Raw genomic sequence first — 12,437 nt, forward strand, 5'->3', positions numbered from 1 at the left:
AGAGGAGGCTCAGGGGCGACCTTATCGCTCTCTACAGATACCTTAAAGGAGGCTGTAGTGAGGTGGGGGTTGGCCTGTTCTCCCACGTGCCTGGTGACAGGACGAGGGGGAATGGGCTAAAGTTGCGCCAGGGGAGTTTTAGGTTAGATGTTAGGAAGAGCTTCTTTACTGAAAGGGTTGTGAGGCACTGGAACAGGCTGCCCAGGGAGGTGGTGGAGTCACCATCCCTGGAAGTCTTCAAAAGACGTTTAGATGTAGAACTTAGGGATATGGTTTAGTGGGGACTGTTAGTGTTAGGTTAGAGGTTGGACTCGATGATCTTGAGGTCTCTTCCAACCTAGAAATTCTGTGATTCTGTGATCTTTTGAGGTTCCTTTCAAACTGGGTTGTTCTGTGATATTATTTTTAGTATCTTGTGGGAAAGATAGCTTTCCTGTACACTTAAGACTTTTTTTTATCGGTCTTCAACTAGATGTTCAAAATTCTTATATTAAATTTTAGTTTAATTCACTTATGAAATAGTTTTCAGAGCAACTTCAGATATTGCTTGTGATGCAGAATAAGCATTCCAGTAATGAAATGTATTTCTGTTTTCCAGACCTGCAGCAAAAACAGGGAGTGAAAAGAACAAGGTAATGTAAAATTAGTTTCTTGATAATTATTCTGTATCGATTTTTAATCACTTAAATAGGAAACGGCCTTTATGTAGTGGTCCACCAGATGCACAAATTTCTGCTAGTATGCAACTTCACACTATTTTAGCCAAATCTATAGGCTGCACATGAGAGAATGAATTGTTCTTGCATCTGTAATGATCTATAATAATGTGTTGTTGTATGCAGAAAATATTGTATCTTCTATATATCTTTTTAGGTCAGCGTACAAATGGATGTTATGGATAACCTTGATTTAACACAGTCATCTGACACAACTACAGAGGATGTTGAATCGCCAACTCCAACCTACAAAGAAGCTATGTTGCTGTTAGAACAGCTTGGTGTGGATCATGCAGGTAAGTTTTCAAATCACTGTTTTCTGTTACAAGTTCCTCTTTTAAAACATGATCTCTCTGTATACCTAATTTTTCAGTTTTCTATTTTGATCTGATGTTTACCATGAGAGACAACTCCTGCCCACACCCTAGAGAAGTATGAATTTCTTCAGCACTGAGTGTGGAATTCATCTCACCTTATCTTTTATGTCTATCTGTATCATCAGCAAATGCATCTTACTTATTGCAGGCTATGTCTCTAGTCTAGTCAACAGGACAGTGGGGGGAAATAGGATGAAAAAACTCAGTGAGTGAGATAAAGACAGGGACATCCCTTACCAATTACTGTCATGGGCAAAACAGTCCACTTGGGGAAAATTAATTTGTTTACTATTTAAAATAGATTTGGGTGGTGAGAAAAACCAAAGAATAAAACAAAAAACAAACAAAAAAAAACAACACTATTAAAGCAACACCTTCCTCACACCCCTTTCTCAGGCTTAACTTCACTTCAGTCCCACCACCTGAGCAGTGCGGGTAGGACGGTGGGTTTGCAGTCTGTGCAAAGCAGTGCCTCTCCTTCCTCTTCACACCTTTCCCTGCTCAAGCATGGGACCTTCCACAGGCTGCGGTGCTTCAGGATAAACCTGCTCCAGGATGGGCTCTGCATGTGCTGCATTTCTTGTCATGAAGATCTGTTCCAGTGTGGGCTCTTCATTGACTACACTTTCTTTAGGAAATGTGGGGCCCTCCATGGGCTGCAGTGTGGATACGCACTCCAGCATGGTCCTCTTCAGGGGTTGCAGGGAAATGCCTGCTCCATTATGGTGCTCTCCACAGGTTGTAGGGGAATCTGCACAAGCATCCGGGGCACCTCCTCCCCAACCTTCGTCAGACCTTGATGTTTGCTCTTACTCATGCTTTTTTTTTCCCTTCTCCTCCTCTGCCTGTGTAGTGTTTTTTGCCCTTTCCAAAATACGTTTTCTTGGAGGTGCCACAAGCTTGGCTGTGTCCTGCGGTGGGTCTGCTGGAATCATCTGTGTCTGGCATAGGCAGCCCCTGTCCTTTTCACAGAGATTTCCTGCTACCAAAGCCTTGCCACCTAAACTCAATACAGCTAAGTATTAAATAGGTTATACATTGGAAAGTATTTGTGTGTATGTGCAATTTTGTCTATTTTCTGTTTCCAAATAGGTTCTGTTATCCTGCTGAAAATTCAGAACATACTTCTTCAATACGAACAGATAATAGAACGTGAAAAAAGTCGGTATGCAGCTCTCAGTAGAGAAGTCAGGAAATTGGAAAGTGAGAAAGAAGAGTCACAATTAATAGCAGAAGAGACTCAAGATTTGAAATCCATATTGGCTCACCAAGAAGTGGAATGGAAAAGTGATATCCAAAGCCTTAAGTATGTAATCCTTTATTCTGATCATGGGTGTTATCTCGTCAGTATTCACGTTGAGTAATAGTTTATTTTTGTGTTTGTACAGCTGATGCACAAGATGTCTTCCACCACTAATGGAATGAAATTACAATTCTTTTAGAAGCCTAAAACTGTATTTGAAAAGATGTTAAGGTTTAAGTTTAAGGTTTAAGTTGCCTCTGAAAGTTCTTATCATGGCATATTTACTTTTTATATCAGCAGTTAGTTCCTCAGATAATCTCTGTTAAATCACAGATTTTCTTTGAAACAAGAAGAAGAAAAGAGGCTCAGAGTTGAAATGCTGTATGAGAAAACAAGAGAACAGCTAAGAAGGAAAGAGGATCAATACTGTAAAGAGATGGAGAAGAAACAACAACTTGAGTTGCACTCAGGGAATTTACAAACAGAGATAATAACATTGAGAAAGCTCTTGAAACAGGTATATTAAATACTAAGGTAAACATCTTCTCTTTTCTGTTTGTTTTAATTGACATTGTATTCTAGTATGTTCAGAAAAAGAGGTTAATGGAAGAGGCATTAAATAACTATATTGCCACGTTTTGAGGACAGTAGAAAACTGTTGGTTCACAGGCAGGTTTACAGGCAAGATTCCTTTTCTCCTTTTTCAGAATCAGGGTTTTATTCATATTTCAGGCAAAGCCTCACTTGGAGTTATTTTTCCTAATTACTACAAAACATTGTATTTTTTTTCTTAAAATTTATTTTCCTTCTGAAAAAAAAATATTCTTGCAGGGCAGGTATAGTTACAGGGATTTAAATTCAGGCCCAAATGGTAGCATTTACCTGAGATTCTGTACACTGCTTCTGTTGCCCACAGTCAGGAGACTAAATCCAGGTAAACCTCTCTCGCCTGTATTTTTATTACAGTTTTAGTACTTTTTTTCCTGTGATTGAGATGATGACATTCTTACGTATGGTTTTGTGGATTTTTTCACTGGTCTTTACATACTTTTAAGTATATCTGCCATGGTTCTACACAGTTTCTGCTTAGGACATTGCAGTAGGGTACGGTCAATGGAAATGATGTGCTTTTAGAAATGTTATTTATTCAGTTTATGTTGCTCTTAATGTTAGTGCTAAAACTGATGAATGGGTGTTCTCATATCTTTGACTTTAAGCATATGAATGTCCATTCCTGTTTTAAGTGAGTACGTATATTGCTTTAGTAATTTGACTTGGGTTTCTGCTTAAGCTCTGTATGGAATATGTTACCAAGAATAATAGCTTTCTTATGTTTATTTATTTATTTTTGGTATAGAGAGTGATTCATTAAGTATAAAACTTTTATAATGCTGATTGTGCAAGCTAAACTTGAACATGTGCTGTTCATACATTTTTTTTTATTCATTCAGAAATCTAAACATGCTTGTTTTCAAATACTGAAAATGTGTAAGTCTGTGCTTAGTAATAATTATTATACATTTAAATTCAGAGCAGTCTAAATCATTTGCTCTAGTAGGGTTAGCCTGTGGGATGCTTGCCATCAATCTGTGTTGTTTGTCTCGGACAAGATGAAGCAGCTTACTAAAATTCTGTACACTCTGCCCTAAAGGGCAGTTGCGTCTTCCTAAATATGTAAAGCTGGCTAACACCTGGATTCTGCTTTTGGGTTCACATAAGTTGTCAAATTTGTAACATTAGGAATACTTTCTCTTGCATAGAATAAACAGCCAGGAACATAAACAGGCAAGAAGCCAGATCTACGCAACCCACATTATGTCAGAGTATGTGTTTGTCCCCTGCCACAGAAACTGAAACCAGTACAAAACAAAAACAAAACAAAACAAAAAAGTTGCCATTCAAAGGAGATATTTTGGAAACAATATTAAATCTAGTTTAGCAAGGTGGACTATTGTAGCTCTTGAGGAAGCAAAAGTGCATGAAATACAAAGAAGAATGAAATGGGAAGATATTGATAGCTCTGATTTTGCTCAAGATTCAGAAGCTCAATTATATTACTGTAGGTTGAAGAAGAGCGTGATGAAACACAGAGACAGCTCTCTCAGGAAAAGAGTGCAAGAGCCCTACAAGAAGGAATTTTGAACAGCCACCTGTGGAGACAGAAGGAACTAGAAGAAGAGACAAGAATAACCATAGGAAAAAATTCAGAGGTAAGCAGTTCTGTTTCTAATTAAATTTCACTGCTCTCATTCTAAAATGATTATAAATCTTAAGTAACTTTTTGTGCTTTTTGGTGGATTATCTACAGTTGTCAATATAACCCAACTACGTTACTGATGTCTTCAAAAGTTTGGGAAAGCAGCATCAGTCCCATGAATTCCCCTGAATTGTATGTGGAAATAGCCAATATAAAATGCTACACTGTTTATCCAGTTTCTTAAGCTATCTGCTATTTTTCATTTTATAGATGTTAATTTTTTAACATAATTTTTAAGGTTGCTAGCAATCAGACACACAGTTACCTCAAGGCTGACCAGGAAAGAAGTTTTTTAACGCTGTTTGCAATACCATTGCTTGGCTTTTGGATTAGTTATACCATCATCAAATCTGTTTACTTTGAAGTATGCCTTCTTCTACCTTCACATTCTAAAATTTTATAAAGGAATATGAAGAATGAATGAAATTTCTCTAGGAGATCAAATAATTGGAGGAGAGAAAAAGCAAAGCTCTATTGGGGAGGGGAGGGAGGAGGAGGAGAAATAACCTCAAACCTGCCAAGGGTTTACTGAATTTGCTAAGAACATCCAGTGCTTCAAGTAATTATTTGTTCTTTGTCGTACTGTCCAAAAAACATGAGATTTTTACATTAATGTGGAAATAATTTCCATATATTATGAGCAGAAAACACGTAAGAGTACTGCATTTAAGGGATGATTGATGGAGTCGTATAGTTTGCTTTCAGTAATAAAAAAAAAGAGAGGTAGCATTTATAGTTATTGCAATTCAGCTTCATGTTAGAAAAGGAAAATAACCTTTTTATATCTCTGTTTCTACTAGATTTATAACACAAAGGTATGTGGTTACAAGAAAACATTGACACTTGAAAAAATTGTATTTAAAATATCCCAAATATAAATTATAATTTAGTTGCTGCTTCAAGGCCGGGAAGTGGAAGGCATATGTTTGGGATGTTCATACAGCTTTTAAGGGTTTGGTAAAATTCCAGTGCATGCACTTGTACACATGCATTGTACAGTAGCTTATGTATCACCTGAAACTTCTCTCTCATCTTAACAGTCATTCTTCAGTATTACAAATGCTAAAACATAGTTTGCAAGTGTATTTTGCAGATTCATTTCCCGACTGGCTATTTATTCTTTTTCCCTGTTGCTCAGGAATCTGACACTAATGAAAGGGAAAAGGACCTGTTGTACAAAAATCAGTTACTGCAAGATGAGATTGCTATGCTAAGACTAGAACTTGACCAAGTAAAACTTAGGCACCAGGAGGATGAAGGAAAATATTTAGAGGAAAATGAAACTTTGAAAGAAAAGAATGAAGATCTTAAAAAGGAACTTAAACTGAATGAGGAAGCCTTAACACAAACAGTATTTCAGTACAATGGACAGCTGAATTTACTGAAGACAGAATCCGCAGTGCTAACTTCCAAACTTGAGCAGACTAAAGAAAGCAAAGACAGACTGGAGACAGAGATTGAATCGTTTCGTTCTCGCCTGAATGCTGCTGTTCAAGATCTTGAACGTCATCAGACATCAAAAAGTGATGTCGAACGAACATTTCAGAGAGAACGTGATGAATGGCTTCGGTTGCAAGACAAGCTCCACCATGACCTCTCTGATGTGCGAGAAACCAACAACAGCTTGTCTCAGCAGCTGAGTAAAGCTGAAAGCAAAGCTAATACTCTAGAAAATGAGCTTCACCAGCTGAAACAAACACTTAGAGAAAAAACACTACTTTTAGAAATGACACAAAAGGAATTAAGTCAAGCCCAGTGTCAGGCAAAGGAAAGTGATCATGCTCGGCAACTTGAGAAAGATCAAGTAAGCAAGTTTATGATAAAGCAGGAATCCATGCAGGAGCGATTGGCACAGCTCCAAAGTGAAAATCTTTTACTCCGTCAGCAGTTGGAAGATATGCAGAACAAGGGGATCATCAAAGAAAAAGTTGTGAATGATGTCCAGGACAGATTTAATGATATTTTCAACAAACTCAGAGCTGATACTGAAAAGCAAGTTTACCTGATGGAAGAGAGAAACAAGGAATTAAAAACCAAGTGTACGGATTTAAGAGAACAAGTCTTCAAATATGAGGCTGACAAAGTAGAAAGAGAGGTAAATTATACATTCAGAACAATTTAAAGTTTATTATTTCTTGAAATTGTTTTATATTTCTAAAACAAATCATGCTTAAGTTATATGTATAGGACCAAATCATGCTGATTCTTTTCTGGTTTGTTGTGTTTCTCCTGGAACTGTGAAAGATTTTTGGCAAATTGGATGTCAATGCCAAGATCTCATCAGAGAACAGAAAAAGGTATCCAAATGTGGGGTTTGATGAAGGAGGTAGTTCTTCCTTAGAACTTTTTTCATCCCTTTTCCTTAGTCCTTTTTGTGCCGTGTAGAGTGGTGTTTTGATATACCTTATGCACTTATGACACACACACAAACACATAAAGAAGAACCATCCAATATGCAAGGGTTGAGAAATGAAGATGCAGGTAAGTGAAGTGATTGGGGGGGAAAAAGGGAGGGAAGTGTTTATAGTATATTACTACAGAAGAAATAAAGATGCTTCTCCATAAGATGCAATAAAATTGAAGACCATTAGTATTGTCCAGGTGTTAATTTTTGTATGTGTTTTGGGAGTTCTAAAGTACGTGTCAGTTCCTCAATAATTTGATTTTGAACACTGACCTAAGTTTAGCCTACTCCATTTTTTTTTTGTTGTATAGCCATATTTAAATACTTCTTTTATTTGTGCCTCTGTGAAAGGCTACTTAGCCACACAGAAGAAAGGCTAATTAGGAAATCAGTTAAACTTTCTGCAAATTGATACAATGCATGAGTATGAAATGTGCTGCTTTGCAGAGTGCTAACATAACTTTGTATGTCTCAAATATGCATGAAACAAGTGTTGCTCCCAATTGTAGTTGACTTTTGTCAATAAAATGGATGGAACTGAAAATTATGATGGAGGTAGAAGCAAGGAATAGCTAGACAGCTGAAAAAGCTGGGATGGGAAAATGTGTAGTTATGTATGTTATTGTAATAGGTAGAGTACTCTCAATTCCAGGTAGAATAATGATTAAAAAGTTGCCTTAACCATTTTGTTTAATCTTTCCTGTCTAGAAAATAGGAAGTAATCACGTTCTGTATTTAGACTCTCCGGTGTGAGGTTCATGTCCTTTAATGATTTGAACGGTGATCTAAAAGTACTTTTCCTTCTTCATATCAAACTCAGAATCTTTGAGTGAGTTAAGTACTTGAATGTGTCTGATAACCACCTTAATTTTTGTTTACTTTGAAAGGTGGGACATGGGGAGAGTAGTGCAGCAGTGTTGTCAGTCAACTTAACCTGTAAATTGCTTCATATTTTTCCTACTACCTTTCAACTTTAATAGATATATAATGTTAATCCAAAATGAATTCAGTAAGAAGACTGTAAGATGATGTGATTTAACATGTACTTAAAGCTTCAAAAGAGTTTAATTATATTTGCATAGTGGAGGAATAGCACAAGGAGAGACCTAAGACAAAGTCCCACCTTTGAGTATCAGTGCAATATCTTTAGCTCTTACATCAAAACAGATCTGTGTTTTTTAGAAAATGAATACATGATTACAGTGTGTGCTTGTGTTGTTCCAAGAAGAATATGACTTAAGCCTTTTTTTATTACTATTATTTAGAAACAGGAACTCTCATAAAGAGTGTCTCATAGTTTGTATGTGTGCAGTTGATGGCGTGCAGGTACCTGTTGGTGGCACGCAAAATGTCACACCTTTGAATTTACTGCGAACACTGAATTATATGACCTAGTAAGTTTAAGTAAAGAAGCAGAGCCATGTTTCATATGCTATTCTTCATGTTCATCTTACTGGTTTTTTTTAGGGTATGGTCAGACAGCTGCAGCAGGAACTTGCTGATGCTCTTAAAAAGCAGTCTATGTCAGAAGCCGCACTTGAAGTTACTACGCACCACCGCAGTGACCTGGAGGAAGACAAATTGCGCTTGCAAAAGGAGTTGGACAAGGTTAAAACCAAGGTATAGAAATGAAATACCCCTCTGGCCGGTGTGGGTCAGCTGTCTTAGCTGTGTCCCCTCCCAGCTTCTTGTGCACCCCTAGCCTCCTTGCTGGCAGGGCAGCGTGAGGAGCTGAAAAGTCCTTGGCTCTATGTACACACTGCTCTACGACATCTGTGTTGTCTACATTGGTGTGTTTTCACCACAGTTTTCATCAAAAATCCAAAACGCTGCATTATGTGAGCCTCTGAAAAAAATTAATCTGTACCAGACAAAACCATGATAGTTGCCTATGCTTTTCTTTTCCTGAAATATAAGTCATGAGAATCTAATTATTTTGGAGCTGTGAGGTCACTTTAGGAGAAGGATGAATTGAAAATTTTCAGTTCACTGAAATTAATTATTAATTAATAATTTTCACTGGACTAGCAAGCAAGCGGATTCCATGCCATGAGTAACTGAAAGGGTAGGAGTGGTGGTGTCAGTGCTTAGATGAGTGCTATAGAAATTCAATATAAGGATGGGAGAGGCCGGTGTAACATGAAATAACACAATTTCTATTCATTTGCTAGGAGAAGTGAAGGTTCAAATGTATTTCAGGTGATTACCGTACTTTGAGTAGAGTGTATGTGCATATACATGCAGTACTCAAATTCTTTAGCACCCATTGACTTCTCTAGAGAGAAACTAACCTGGCTAGTATGGATTTTTACTGTGAACTTTTTCAGTTGCAGGAATCAGAACAACAGCGTATTCAGTCTGAACATTGTGTTCACGACTTAAAGACTGTCTTAGATAATAAGGAAAGAGAATTAATAGCTTCTTCCAAGAAACTGCAAGACATTCTGTTATCATCTTCTGGAACTAATACTACTATAAAACAACTGGAAGAGCACGTGCAAAGGTAAGAAGATAACATAGTGAAGCAAGATTTTTCTTTCTGTGATTATATGAAAACAACAGGATTGTTTTGTTGCATCACAGGATATTACTATAGGGTTTTAAAAGAAGCTTTTGCATTAGATTATGTTCTTTCACACTGTTCTTTCAGAACTTGTGCTCATGTGAATTTCCATCATAAGACCTGTATTTCTCTTTCAGGCTTGAAATTGAAAATGCCAGATTGGAGGCCACGGCCAAACAACAAACCAACAGGATTGAAGCACTTCAGAAAGATCTGCAAACTTCTGCCTCAGTAAGCTAGTCAGCTTACTGAGGAATAAACTTTTTTTTTTTTTTTTTTTTTTTTTTGTGTGTGTATGAGCTTCTGAGCATAGTACTGTATTTTCTGTGAGAAAGCTGTAAGATGGGATTTTTCTGGACAGTGTAGGGGAGCTCAGTTCCTAAGTTCTGCTGACTATAGGCAGCTCTGAAAATCCTGCTGGGTACTTCCCCAGATTCCCAGTTTTGAGAGTTTTCTTGTAATATTATAGCAAGCCCTACTTAATGCTGTCTAAGGTAAGGTTTTGACGCTCAAGTGCCGGTTTAAATATTTTCTGTTTTATGCCTGTCATGACATCAGATGCAGCTTCAGACACATATCAGTATGTGCATCTTGAAAGATTTTCAGCAAGTTACCCCAGGGAAATTCCACAACTGATATTGGTGCCAAGAGCTTTATGCCAGAAGCCTGACTGGAGGAACAGCTGAGGGAATTGGGGTTGTTTAGTCTGGAGAAGAGGAGGCTCAGGGGAGACCTTGTTGCTCTCTACAACTGCCTGAAAGAAAGTTGTAGGGAGCTGGGGATCGGCCTCTTCTCACAGGTAACTAGTGATAGGACCAGAGGGAATGGCCTCAAGTTGTACTAGGAGAGGTTCAGGTTAGAAATTAGGAGACATTTCTTCTCAGAAAGAGCAGTCAGGCATTGGGTCGGGTTGCGCAGGGAGGTGGTGGAGTCACCGTCCCTGGGGGTGTTTAAGGGAAGGTTGGACCTGGTGCTTAGGGACATGGTGTAGGGGGATGGTTGGACCAGATGATCTTGGAGGCTTTTTCCAGCCTTAACGATTCTCTGATCAGACCGGGACAAGGATTATATTCCCCAGAGATTTTGCTGTGCAGAATTGCTTTGCCCTTGGTGGCTTGGTGTGTGTTTTCATGAAACAGTAAAGAGGAATTTTCATGGTATCATTTGCAGAACTTGTTGCAAGGCTTGGAATTTCTCAGTGCCCCAACTCAGTGGTTAATATTAGCATAAATAAGGTGGTTTCATCTGCGGCTTATATGAAGTAAATAATTTTTATATTCTAACTGGTGCACTAGGGTGATTGTTACACCTGTAGTTAATTAATGTTGAAGAGGTTTCGAAAATAATTGTACCTGAAAGTTGAACTTTGCATGCTGTGCTGACACTGGCAAAAGAGGAGGGAAGGCAGTCACAGTGCTTACACTTCCCCCTTAGTTAAGATAACATGACTTTCAAATGTGAACACACCAAGGATATTTTCCCATTCATCGAAGATTCTTTGTATTCTACATGGTTCTCTCCCTGGAGCAAATGGCAGAGGTGATGATTGCTATGAATTTTATGATAGCATCAGACTAAGGTGGTTTGGATTGTTGGTGGTAGGGATAAAAATTAAAACTATGAAGAGATGGAAAGATGTGTGTAATATTTATTTCTGGTACTGAAGTGTGAACTTCAGTCTAGAAAGTCATAGTGTTGTCTTTTTTTTTTTTTTTTTTTTTTTTTTTTAACACTTCCTTAGGTTCATAATCGCCTAGAGGACTTGATAACTGGCTTGCGGACAACGCAGACAACTGCAGAAGAGTACCAACATGAGCAGGTACCTTAATGGCTTCTGCAAATAACTGGTTTAGTCTTTTTTGTTTTGTTTTGTTTTGTTTTGTATGCAGGTAATTAATGGAAAGATTGGGTACATTGTAAAGTACAGATGAGCTGACAAATACCCTTCTGGTTTCAGGGCAAGGCACCTTCAAGGGTAAAGGCTGTAAATTTCTGCATTCCTCTGCTGCTGCTGCATTTTGTATCTGTGTGGTGGTATGTGAATACTTGTGTTCATTGGCATGATTCTTTTGATGGATATGATGGATGATGTGGGCAGGAGGGAGATGTGTGGTTGAAGGCTGAGAAGGGAGACTGGACTTGGGAGATCTGTGTTATCTTCAGCACTTCGTCACAGCTTCCACATGAGCTCCTTAGCTTCTTTTCCCACATGTGAATAGATTCTGGTGCTGTCCTGCTACATGAGGGGCTGAGGTAAGGAAAAAGTAATTAGGTGAGGTGATGCTGTGCAGTGGCTGGCAGCTGGTGTATGTGCATGGTCTAGCATCTTGTGAAACCCTGGAGTATTCTTAAAGGACTCTGTTGTTGGGAAATGAAACTGTTGCAGGGATCTGTTGGAAGTAAAAAGCTGTTGGTTTTCTGTCCCAGTGAAGTCTGAGCTCTTTTCCAGCCTTCTTTTCTTTCTTCCTCTTTTGGTGTCATACTAATTAGAAGCAATCATCAGGTTTCAGGCATACATACACTTACTAATGTTTTTTAACATTTCTTTATCTTACCTCTACATTGTTGTGCCTTAGGACCTAGGATTTGACCTACTCTGTAAGGACACACGAGAAAGCTTTACAAAATTGTAAATTTAAACCTAAAACTTTGTGCAAAGTTTTTGTCTTTCTGTAGATTAGTGGATGTTTTGTTTTTAAATATGCTACTCAACACATCTAGTTAACTTTTATTCTATATATATGAACTGAATAAACAAGCTCATTTCCACATAAATACATCTGTGACTCAAATCTTTGTTGCTTTGTGTAAAAGGAGAATATTGCTGATTTGAAAACATTTTCTTGCTCTGAGAAGATATGCAGTTATTACACAAGC

General features: G+C 37.9%; 1 protein-coding gene across 11 annotated transcripts in view; it reads left to right on the top strand.

Moving 5' to 3' along the window:
- The window catches only part of ANKRD26 (ankyrin repeat domain containing 26), a 62,248-nt gene that overhangs the window by 33,573 nt on the left and 16,238 nt on the right, over positions 1 to 12,437 (top strand). For 9 of the 11 annotated variants that reach the window (XM_068669565.1, XM_068669558.1, XM_068669561.1 and 6 more), the window contains 10 exons: positions 599 to 632; positions 874 to 1,012; positions 2,186 to 2,399; positions 2,670 to 2,853; positions 4,400 to 4,546; positions 5,732 to 6,688; positions 8,465 to 8,617; positions 9,325 to 9,500; positions 9,698 to 9,791; positions 11,302 to 11,379. In XM_068669565.1, coding sequence (XP_068525666.1) covers positions 599 to 632; positions 874 to 1,012; positions 2,186 to 2,399; positions 2,670 to 2,853; positions 4,400 to 4,546; positions 5,732 to 6,688; positions 8,465 to 8,617; positions 9,325 to 9,500; positions 9,698 to 9,791; positions 11,302 to 11,379 — 2,176 coding nt within the window. Of the gene's footprint in view, positions 1 to 598; positions 633 to 873; positions 1,013 to 2,185; positions 2,400 to 2,669; positions 2,854 to 4,399; positions 4,547 to 5,731; positions 6,689 to 8,464; positions 8,618 to 9,324; positions 9,501 to 9,697; positions 9,792 to 11,301; positions 11,380 to 11,517; positions 11,595 to 12,437 lie in introns of all 11 variants that reach the window. The other 2 variants (XM_068669570.1, XM_068669560.1) reach the window with 2 other exon arrangements.

Source organism: Anas acuta, chromosome 1 (assembly GCF_963932015.1).
Source record: "Anas acuta chromosome 1, bAnaAcu1.1, whole genome shotgun sequence".
In the NCBI taxonomy this organism is placed as follows: domain Eukaryota; kingdom Metazoa; phylum Chordata; class Aves; order Anseriformes; family Anatidae; genus Anas; species Anas acuta.